This window comes from Mandrillus leucophaeus, unplaced genomic scaffold (genome assembly GCF_000951045.1).
Source record: "Mandrillus leucophaeus isolate KB7577 unplaced genomic scaffold, Mleu.le_1.0 Scaffold1375, whole genome shotgun sequence".
In the NCBI taxonomy this organism is placed as follows: domain Eukaryota; kingdom Metazoa; phylum Chordata; class Mammalia; order Primates; family Cercopithecidae; genus Mandrillus; species Mandrillus leucophaeus.
In genome coordinates this window covers 241,895-253,956 of record NW_012101338.1, presented here as the reverse complement: position 1 = coordinate 253,956, position 12,062 = coordinate 241,895, and the positions used below count along the sequence as shown (strand labels likewise).

At 38.2% G+C, this 12,062-nt stretch overlaps 1 protein-coding gene across 1 annotated transcript in view; it reads right to left on the bottom strand.

Moving 5' to 3' along the window:
• Positions 1 to 12,062, bottom strand: part of LOC105534661 (netrin receptor DCC) — a 389,147-nt gene that overhangs the window by 145,765 nt on the left and 231,320 nt on the right. Inside the window, exons 9-10 of the mRNA XM_011973437.1 lie at positions 9,569 to 9,664; positions 3,804 to 4,036 (exon numbers count right to left, since the gene is read on the bottom strand). Coding sequence (XP_011828827.1) covers positions 3,804 to 4,036; positions 9,569 to 9,664 — 329 coding nt within the window. The remainder of the gene's footprint in view (positions 1 to 3,803; positions 4,037 to 9,568; positions 9,665 to 12,062) is intronic.

The following is a 12,062-nucleotide window of genomic DNA, read 5'->3' as shown; positions in this document are numbered from 1 at the left end:
GTGGTCAGCTAGTATCTGACATGCAGATATATTACTTCCACTCTTGCCTTCCTTCATGATCATGAACACCTCTAAGTCTTAGAAATGGAAATAAAAGGGAGAAATGAGGCAATAAGAAATATTTTAGGTAAGAGAGAAGGATCATATCTCAGTAAAAACAGTTTCTGGGCACAGACACCACTGGCATTTGAGAGGCCAACAAGTAAGATCGTCTTTGTGTTCTAGATTGACACCTTTGCATTCTGTAATACCATGAATTGCTGAGTTTCCTCTAAAACCTTATAGAAAGCTACTGCTTATCTTTAAAAAAGCCTAGAAATATTTTGGAAAAACATGGCCAGTTATCTCTGTGAGCATAGAATAACCAGAAAGTACCTCTCTGAGCCTTACTTTTTTTTTTTTTTTTTTTTTTTTTGAGCTGGAGTTTCGCTCTTGTCACCCGGGCTGGAGTGCAATGGCGTGATCTCGGCTCACTGCAACCTCAGCCTCTCGGGTTCAAGCAATTCTCATGCCTCAGCCTCCCATATAGCTGGGATTACAGGTGCTCCCCACCACACCCAGCTAATTTTTGTATTTTTTAGTAGAGATGGGGTTTCGCCATGTTGGCCAGGCTGGTCTCGATCTTGGCTCACCACAACCTTTGCCTCCCGGGTTCAAGCGATTCTCCTGCCTCAGCGTCCTGAGTAGCTGGGATTACAGGTGCTCCCCACCACACCCAGCTAATTTTTGTATTTTTTAGTAGAGATGGGGTTTCGCCATGTTGGCCAGGCTGGTCTCGAACTCCTGACCTCAGGCGATCCAGCCGCCTCAGCTTCCCAAAGTGCTGGGATTACAGGCGTGAGCCACTGAGCCCAGCCTGAGACTTTTATTGTGTGTAAAATGGACACAACCATAGCACTGACTTCATAGCATTAATTAAAGTGCAAACTAAGACAAGTAAAACATAATGTTTGGCCCAGAGAAAGTATTAAATACATCTTAGATACATTCTTTCATGCATTGTCTCTTGTTGTATGTAATTTTAGGCATGTGTTATATGCCCCCCCCCCATTGAGTTATATGCAGTTTGAGAGCTGAGACTGCATCCTGCACAACTTCATATCCTCTGTAACATCCATGTTCTATCTAGTAAGCACTAGTCAACAATCAATGGATATTTTGAATAGAAATTTGGATAAAACATCATATGATTAAATACCTTAAAAGAAAAACATATAGAAAATATCTCCATTTGGTCAGCAAAGTTAATACAGGGTTTTAGACAATCAAACCATGAGCATCTGTATTATAGCTTGATTTGGGACTAAATGGAACTAGAAGAGCACTCCTGTGGGGAAATCCCTGGATAATGCCATTGGGGTCATCTGAGATTCAGCTCTAGTTTAATGAGGAATTTCTGTCAAGTTATATCACCTACCTCTGTCTTCATACTTAACTACAAAGAATCTCATTGTTTTTACAGTAAGTATGGATATTTCCATCATATAGATGAGAAAAAGGAGACTGAGCAGGGTAAGTTTCATGTCAGGATGTTGCAAAGTCAACCCCTGAGCCCAGGTCATGTGGTTCCATGTATGTTTTGTTTCATATCGTGTGTATGTCCTGCCTACCTTTTAAAGCTGTAGTGGAAATGAGATGAAGTAAAGATATGACATTGGCTTGAAAAGTACAAAGTGAAAATTCAAACAGTCTATTACCATTATTTGTAAAATTTAAATTTATTGTGTATCTTTCTAGTTTCCCGTAACCCTCCTCACATCAGGTTGTGGATATATATGGAGAGAGAAAGAGAGAGAGAGGGATGGTATGTTAGTAATGAAAACCTTCTGTCAGGGAAGATGAAGGGAAGAGGAACAGTTAAAATCTTTTTGGATTGGGTCTCACCTCACAGGCACTCTTTGTGAGATTCAGTAATTCCATGTCTGCTGTAGTAACTATTCAACTGAAATACTTTGTTTCAGGAAATTTTGGAACTCAAACCATTCTGGAGAAAACAATCATTATTCCTTAGAACATTTCACATTCTGGCAAAGTCGCCATGGCCATTCTGTGAAATGAATGTATCTACAAAGTACAGCAATTATGACATAAAATTTTTAAAGTGAGAAAGTGCCTTTTAAAAGTAAACTTAGAGAATCGGGTAATCTATATAAAGAGATTTTTTTTAATGGTCTCATATGTTTCATTGGTTGTCTTTTCTGATGATGTTATCTTTATTTATAGTTCTGCTGAATCTTAAATCTACTACTGTAAGGAGATGGATAGGGTACTTACTACGTACCTTATATCAATGATACTATTTAGACTTGCCTGGAGAGTTTTTCCAAATACCTCACCTAACAAGGCAGCAGTACCAAAGAAAACTGTCTTTAAATGGTTTCAACTAAAATCTGATTTATGATGAAATGTGAATTTTATGGAATTTAAAAGTTGAAAGACACCAGAGGAAGATCCAGCATGGCTATGGGCAGAGGGAGGCAAGCTTACAGAATTGGTGGTGGAATTTAGCCACAGCTCCAGGACTGGAGTTAAAAACACCCTCGAAATATTTTCATCCCCCCAAAATCACTACTAGCTTGAGGCTGGATTCAGGAGGATGGTAGTTCAGTGAAAAGAACATTGGCTAAAGTATCAGGAGATCTAAAATCTCAAGAGCTACCCCAATCGAGTGGTTAAGAGAATACAAAAGGAGTAGGAAGGAGACAGATGGCCAGGGTTGAACTATTTGATTTCTTAGTTGTTGGGTGATATTTATGCTCTTATTTTCAAAACTGATTTCTTCATTCCCAATCAGTATCTTGTGAAGGTTTAAGTTCTAAATGTGTTTTTATACATTGTATCTCTCAAATAACTTATGAATTCTTTTAAGTTTATCCATAGAGCTGAGTGTATAATTCATCCTAAAATTATATGTAATAAGTAACAATGACTACACCATGTTTTCTTTCAAAATAAACCATCTCTCTGATGTAGTATATTTCTAGGTACATCGTAGGTTCTTGACAACTACTTGTTGATCTTCTCATTTTTGTCTACATTTGTATATTTTCTATATATACTAAAATCATAGCAGTTTCAGGAGGTAACAAAATTATCTTAGTATATAACTAGTTGTTATGATCCCTGAGGCTGGCTGATAGAGATTTGAAAATGGTAATGACTGTCTCAAATATGTATGCCTGAGGAGCTCTTAAAGAGGCTGTGAGATGACTAGACAAGAACGGAGAGCTGGTGAATGAATTCATATTAGCTAAAGGGGAGTGTGGATTGTGAGTTTTCTTTACCACATGAGGGTGTTTTCAAGGCTAAATGAAGTAGATGTTAATGGCTTAGAGTGCTGAGGCTACAAAAAATATCTTCAAGTTATCTACTCCCAGTTATATTCACTGAAAGATGGGTCTCTGTGACATTAACAGAGTCGCTTTGGAAATCAATCTAGATTCCAAATGGAAAAAAAAAGATACCAAAATCTATCCAGAAAATTAACATAGATCTCTGCTATTTTCGAGGGACAATGACATTCTCTTGTACAGAATCAAATCATTTATACGAACTCAGCATCTGGTGAAAATCAAATAACATTTTACAGCACTTGATGTTTTCCTGAACCTTGCCTTAGAATTGTTTCCTAAAATACAATTATTCTCATGTTAATTTTAGATATTGAGTTATTAAAATACTTCGTTTTTCCACATAGATACACAGCAACAAAACGACTCATAACAGTCCAGGAGGGGTTTAAAACAATGCATTAAACAACTGTCAGTTCATTTTAAATTTAATGCTATCAAGTAGAACTTCACCTTGTATTTTGCACTCGCAGAAAAGCTGGTTCTCCACCGGACAGTGTAAAGTCGCACCTCAGATGTCTTTTGGTTCTTAGGGACAGAGTTGTCTGCCCAGCTGACCCTCACAGCATCATGGGTAAGAGCCACAGCCTGTACACCTACTGGTGGGAGCATGGGGGTGGAGAGATCTGGGACCGAGGTGGGGAAATCATCAAGCAAAGGATAATAATCAACTGGGTCAGTGGGATCTGGGTTTAAAAAACCCACCAAATGAAACAAACAAATACATACATAAATAAAAGCGTTAAAAAATAAATATCAGTGGTAACACATCACAATGAGTTAAATGCATGGCAATAATGATGAAAGGGAACATGAGAAGAACAGAAAAAAAAGTAATTAATTCAATCAGAAAACACATTAGAAACAGTATTGCTATATTGCAAAAAAGTAATTGAATATTTTCTATAATTTACTCATTCCCTTAGAGTGGTTTTATCAATTTGACAGTCACTTCTGCTTATATATTTTAAAGTCCATTTTTAAAATGTTGCACATTGCTTCTTAAAAGATATAGTCATAGAATCTATCAGTTTTATTACTACATAATTTAAAATAATAAGATAAAAAAAGGGTTCTGGTTTATTTCTGTCTACAAAAAAACTAATTGTTTATCTAATACCTAATTTTTTGTTTATTTTCTCCCCCTTGTCTAACTTAATAGGGTTTCCCTAATGTTTTCGTTGTTGCTTAGCTTGTATCCACAAACACATTTCCTAGGCAAGAAATAAATAAATAATAAAGAACAAAGTACCCTGACATCCACAGCAACCTGTGTGTGACTGTGATTGCACAAAGCCAGAGTGACCAGGTACACATGATCCCATGGATCAATTATATATTTGATAACTAAGTTTCAGACAGCACCTGATTTGTCAGGCTTTCTTAGACTGGAATCCTTGAAAATGTAGAAGTGTGATTTTACCCACATTCCCACAGAGTAATTAGCTAAGTTTTTAGTCTTGGTAGGAGTTCCCATATTCCACATTCCTAACATTTTATATTATTGGATGGGAAGACAGGATTAACTACCTACAGACTTACGAGATTTGCACTGAGGTATACACATGCTTTGATCCATAATATAATGAGAATCTGCACAATAATGTGTGTGTCTTTACAAAATTCTCCAAAACACCTTGTAATCATGTTTATGCTGTGATATCAGAATAAGGAAAGCTGATTTTGTGGCCATAGTAATAGTCTAACTTTGAACATTTGATTTTATACTTAAAACATTTACATTTAAAAATATCTTTATATTATGTAGTGTATATTCTAACAAAAATAATAAGATGTGATAATGTAACTCTCAGACTGGGCATATGATGACATTTGGGGAGATGAGACCTACTAAAATGTTGGGTGTCTACAGCAGCATAATACATGGTTTATTTTTTTCAACAACCTAGTTTAAAGTGGATTGACTGCTGGCAGGTTTTGATGATTACTTCACTTTGTCCACTGCATTTCAAATGCCTATCTCCTATTCATCACCTGTTTTCCAATGAATTATTTAGTAGTTTACTAGTCTGCGGTCTTTGGAGCAAAATATAAAACTGAAAACAAAAACTGGAAAAAAAGGAGAGAGAGAGAGAGAGAGAGAGTTGTGTTTAAAATTTAATGACAGAGCTCAGGGTTTCTGTGTTTTCTTTGATGTCTATTTTTATTAAGGCATCCTTTAAACTCAAATGGATTTATAAAATGATGAAGGGGAAAGAGAAGATGTTGCAGTCTCCACAAGGATTTCAATCATTCATCAGATTTGTGTAGCAGTGGAAGACATATTTGCCAAATTAAAGCAGGTGCTACTTTGCTTTACTTGTTTCTATTTTTATCTGACTTTACAAGAAGAACGTGATATACATATGGGAGGTTCTCTAATTTACAGACTCCTTTTTTGACCTATGTTACTGGATTACCCTCTTTGTTTTATTAATTCAGGTTCATTGATAAACATATTAACTGTACAGTTTTTCACAGGTGCCATTCATAAGGTTTTGAAATAGGGTGATTTTTCTTCAAGAAATGGTAATAGTCAATCCTGCTATTTCTGATCTTAAATGAGTATACTATTCATGACTATTGTTAATGAGTTTCTTGGAGTCAGTTCCAGAATGCTTCTCTCAAATTTCAAGGAAGGGTGTTGGGTGGTATTTTACCGATGGACTTACACAGTCCAGAAATTTCTATCCTTGGCCAAGTTTTATCTTTCCCATTTTATGGAATAATATTTTTTTCAGGTGTGGCTTGTCATCTTACATGACACTTCCTCCAGAACTGTGCTAGTACAATGAACACTAGTTATATGAACTATTTAAGTTTAAACAAATTAAAATTAAATAACAAAACATTCACTTCTTGTGTTGCACTAGGCAATTTCAAGTGTTAAACTGTTACAAAAACCTAGTGTCTGATGCAGATATAGAGCATTTCCAACAAAGCACAGCATTATCATGCATAGCAAGCACAGCTATTAATACATATTGCATATATTAATAGTCTTTTTCTCTCTGGTCAGAAACTATTAATATTTGAATAATTGAATTTAACACATTCTTTTGTTGCTACACAATTTTTTTTCTCTTCCTACTACTGGATGATTTATACACTGACTTTGAGTGGTTACATTCAAAAGGATTGAAAAAAAAGTTTAGTAAAAGACAAAATATAGCCTCAGAATTTTTGCTAAGAAAGAAATCCGTTTGATTCCTAACAGGTGTTTCGGTAAGTGCCCATGAATGTTCAGTCATTATATTAACATTCAAAATGAACTTTAGATGGGTGTGGTGACTCACGCCTGTAAAACCAACACTTAGGAAGGCTGAAGCAGGAGGATTATTTGAGGCCAGGAGTTCAAGACCAGCCTGGGCAACATAGCAAGACTCCATCTCAAAAAAAAAAAAAAAATGCCAGGTAGGTGGCGCACACCTGTAGTCCCAGCTACCCAGGAGACTTAGGTGGGAGGATCACTTGAGCCCGGGAGGTCAAGGCTACGGTGAGCCATGACTGCACCACTGCACTCCAGCTTGGGCAACAGAATGAGACCCTATCTAAAAAAAAAATGAACTCTAAAAATAATAATGCAATTTTACATGTGGATTGTACTTCATTTTAACATTGATAAAGCAGTTGAGAATAAATCAATTCAGCAGCGTATTTTATTAGTCTTCTGATTTTTATCCTCTTCCCTTCTCCAGGCTCAAGATATCTTGTCCTTAAGACAACAAGAAATAAAGGGCTTTACAGCAAAAATGAGACAACTAATGCATTTGGCCAGGTGAGACTTTCAGCAGCTCTAATGCTGATATTCCCAATATGGGATGAGGCTCCAGAGCTCACCAACATCTGTGGGCACATGTGTGTAGACAACTCCATAGCCTGATGCTTATTCTAGCTTGAGGTTTTATTGCCTGTGATATATTTTTTAGTTACATTATACGGGCCCTTGTTCAAGACAGTGCATGGTACTCCTTTGCAGAAGCTTAGAGATAGAGGATGTCTTCTGCATGGCACTGACACATTTATTAATTGAGTTTCCTTAACCTTTTATTTCATCTGTCCTTTGTTCTCCATGACATATGAAAGCAAAATAAAATAATTCTGCCACTTCCAGAAAAAGTGTTTGTTTTTTTTTTTTTTCCTTTGAAAAGGGCTGGAATCACACATTCTTCTTGAACCCCTTAACTGGCTTTTCTTCAGTAAGAAAATTCCTCACACAAATTCCAACTATTTGTATTATTTCAATTCTCAGTTCCTTCAGGATCTGAGTCATCAGAAAACAAAAATTGCCTGGATCACTGGTGTTTTAGAAACCACTTTGGGAATGCAATATGCTAGAATTAATGCAACAAATGCTAAGAAGAATGAAGCTGATGACTCCAATGGTTCGTTCTGAACAACTTACTTTCAGTTTATTTGAATTATTTCAGCTTTACCAGTTTCTGATTGAAAAGTGATTTTTATTTGCCACCTCAGTGGTCCTTCCTTGTGGCCATTAGTTTTGGGAAGAGAATAAGAGCTTGAAAAGACTGACTGTAGTATCATTTCGCATGGCCTGATCACAAGTGCCAAGTCACCATGGCGACGAGAATCTCCTGGGGATCTTTTACTATAGGCAGGACAGAGATGGTCACTAAAGAAAAATTATGGGACACAATGGTGCAGCCAAAGTGGCCTGTTTGCTCTCAAAGAATATTGTTGCTAGCAGAGCAAGAGAATAAAGTTAAAATCCCAGACACCCATCATGTTAGCTCTTAGTTTGTATCCTGAATTTCAATTTTTCTCATCTCTCAATATTTGGAGATAACACATTTGATAGTAAATATTCTCTGGGTTATTTACTCTTTTAGAGAAGTCATGAATCCCTTTGATTATACAATGAATGGTATATACGGTCTCCACAGATAAATAAATATACTGACATCTGCCCAAAAATTTGCATTCTACTTTAGAAAGAACTTAAACCTGGAAACAATGGCCAAAGATTCAAAGAGACTACAATAGCAACTTTGCCTTAAATAATACTACTAAAATTAATACAGTGACAGTATATTTTGGAGACCATCACATAACAATTATGAATTCAAAGAACAATTGTATTCTTAAGACAGTCTACGAATGAAGCTTGTACATTTGGCAAACAAACTGCCTTCAGTTCACACAAATTTGGGCAGAAGTAGAAGCCACGGGATTCCACTATTTATTTTATAACTATTTCTTCCAACTCATCCAAATTTCAAACTTCAGTAACATCTCATGTTCTCTGGTGCTTGCTATCTCAGATCCTTTGTTTTCATTAAGGGGACAATATCTGACAAGTTAAATGAGGTCTGAAGGGTGTGAGGGGGCAGGTTCAATGTATTAATGAGAAAGGGAACTTGGGTTTTACTTGGAGATTTCAGACATAAGTCTGTGGCAGGGGGTTGGGGAAGTAGTCAAGTGACTTTCCAGGGACTCTGAATAGCCCTACAAATGTGTTGCTTATTGTATTTTGGATTAAGCCTAGGCATGCTAACAAATAGCCTCCATAAACAGTTTGGATCTCACCATCTTACCCATTTCTTTCTCAGTTTCCTGAGCCCTTTTACTCTTACGTACTGCCTTTACAGTCCAACTAACAGTAAAATTCCTAAGGGTGACAAGGCCTTAAATCAGCTATCCCTTTAATGTTCTGAGGCCCTGGGCACTGCTTGGGTGACTCAGAGGCCCAGCTCAAGACAATACCACCTGTGTCACTCAGCCTAATGCAAACTACCCCCAATGGCCAGCTCTTCTTTGTCATCTTAGTTTGAAAGACACTGTGTGGAGAAGCAAGTGTATATTTAGGCATTTGGCAACCTTTATGCAGGGACAAAGATGGCATTGATTTGAGACAAGCTGCTCAGGAGATGGAAACATGGTATCAGGGCAACAAAACTATGATGCTATTGGGAAGAAACAGACTGAGAGATCTATATTCTCTAAGTCCATGTGCGAATTTACAAACTGAATTCCTCCCACTTAATTCTGACAACCAAAGAAATAAAAAAATGCATGCATATGTGTGCATGTATACATGTGTACATATCAGACTCAGAGGATAATAATTCTCTGAGGATTATCAGAGGATAATGAAACAATATATTCATTTTTGTTTCTTTGTATTTTATTTTAGTTTTTCTTTTTTCACCATAAATCAAATACTACTTTGTCAGAGGAAGATTAACAATTTCACTTACCTGTTATAGACCTGGTGGTGGCACTTTCATAAAGAGGAACTCCTTCTCCAGCATTGTTAAAAGCTTTTAGGGAGATTACATAATGGGAACTTGACTCTGGAGAAAAAACAGAAACAATATGAATGTGTTGATTTATTTAACATACTGAAATACTCAGGGCAAACATTTTCCTCAAAACAAATTTCATATAATCTACTTGGTAAATTATTTAAGAATGAGTGAGTTGGATTCAGAAAGGAAAGTGGCAGTGGGTAGTAGCAATAGGGTTTTTTGATCTTCCTCAATCCCATATGAAAACATACCGAACTACTAGGTAGAAAACCAAAAGCATTTAGCCACTCGCTGCAAACCTGTATGATGATGCGTGCCCTTGAACCCTAATATACAAGTGGGTGTGAATAAACAACCAACAGCCTCATCATTTGTTTGTTGTCTGCATCTGTGTAAGAAACATCAAAGGGAAGCATCAAACCTAACAACAGGATAATTCTAAAATAAGTATCAGCTAATGCTGGAAAGCACAGCAGATCAGTTTCAGAACAACAAATTTAAACACTCAAAACTGACCGGCAAAGTCTCCTCTCTAGGACTGGGCCCAAACTGGGCACAACCCCCTGGGAACTGATGTAAGATATATGTAAGACTGAAACAATATTGATGAAGGGGAGAGAAAGTTCAGATAAAAGTAGGGGAGAAGAAGAACCACGAAAATTCAGAAAGCAAGCTGTCATAGTTTTTAGTCTGTATCCGGAGCTGGCAAACTTTTATAGGCCCAAATAGTAAATACTTTAGCTTTGAATGTCACATTGTTTCTGTCACATTTTTATCTCTGTTTATTTGTTTACAACTCTTCAAAAATGTAGGAACCACTCATAACTCAGGCGTCCATACAAGAACAAGACCTGGGCCAGATTCTACCTGTAACCTGTAGTTTGGGGAACCCTGTCTAATGAAAAGAACAGGACAGGGAGCTCTGTGTATTGAGAAGAGCTCTCTGAATTTCTGAAAGAACAGAAAAAAACAAATTGCATTAATATAAGCAATAAAAATGTATTGAGGTAAATTTCTTTACAAATTACCATAAGAAAAAATAAAATAGGAGAATATCATTCTTACAGAATATTACAGAAAATGGATAAAAAGTAGAAGAAAATACCCAAGAAAAATAGATCAAAACTGCAATTTATGGGGGTGGGGAGCGCGACCAAGATGGCCGAATAGGAACAGCTCCAGCCTCCAGCTCCCAGCGTGAGTGACACAGAAGACGGGCGATTTCTGCATTTTCAACTGAGGTACCGGGTTCATCTCACTGGGGTGTGTGGGACAGTTGGCATTGGTCCGCGGATGCAGCCCAACCAGCCAGAGCTGAAGCAGGTTGAGGCATCGCCTCACCTGGGAAGCTCAAGGGGGAAGAGAATTCCTTTTCCTAGCCGAAGGAAATTGAGACACACAACACCTGGAAAATCGGATAACTCTCACCCTAATACTGCACTTTACCAAGGGTCTTAGCAAATGGCACACCAGGAGATTATATCCCACACCTGGCCCAGAGGGTCCCACGCCCACGGAGCCTCCCTCCTTGCTAGCACAGCAGTCTGAGATCTAACTGGAAGGCAGCAGTGAGGCTGGGGGAGGGGCGCCTGCCCTTGCTGAGGCTTAAGTAGGTAAACAGGGCTGCCAGGAAGCTCAAATTGGGTGGAGCCCACCACAGCTCAAGGAGGCCGGCCTGCCTGCCTCTGTAGACTCCTCTTCTGGGGCCAGGGCACAGCTAAACAACAACAACAAAAAGCAGCAGAAACCTCAGCAGAGGTAAATGCCCCCGTCTGACAGCTTTGAAGAGAGCAGTGGATCTCCCAGCATGGAGGTTGAGATCTGAGAACAGACAGACTGCCTGCTCAAGTGGGTCCCTGACCCCTGAGCAGCCTAACTGGGAGACATCCCCCACTAGGTGCAGACCAACACCTCACACCTCACACAGTGGGGTACACCCCTGAGACGAAGCTTCCAGAATAAGAATCAGACAGCAACACTCGCTGTTCAGCAATATTCTATCTTCTGCAGCCTCTGCTGCTGATACCCAGGCACACAGGGTCTGGAATGGACCTCAAGCAATCTCCAACAGACCTACAGCTGAGGGTCCTGACTGTTAGAAGGAAAACTAACAAACAGAAAGGACACCCACACCAAAACCCTATCAGTACGTCACTATCATCAAAGACCACAGGCAGATAAAACCACAAAGATGAGGAAAAAGCAGTGCAGAAAAGCTCGAAGTTCAAAAAATTGGAGCGCATCTCCCCCTCCAAGGAACGCAGCTCATCGCCAGCAAGACAACAAAGCTGGACAGAGAATGACTTTGACGAGTTGAGAGAGGAAAGCTTCAGTTGATCAAACTTCTCAGAGCTAAAGGAGGAACTAGGTAACCAGCGCAAAGAAACTAAAAACCTTGAAAAAAGAATGGATGAATGGATAACTAGAATAATCAATGCAGAGA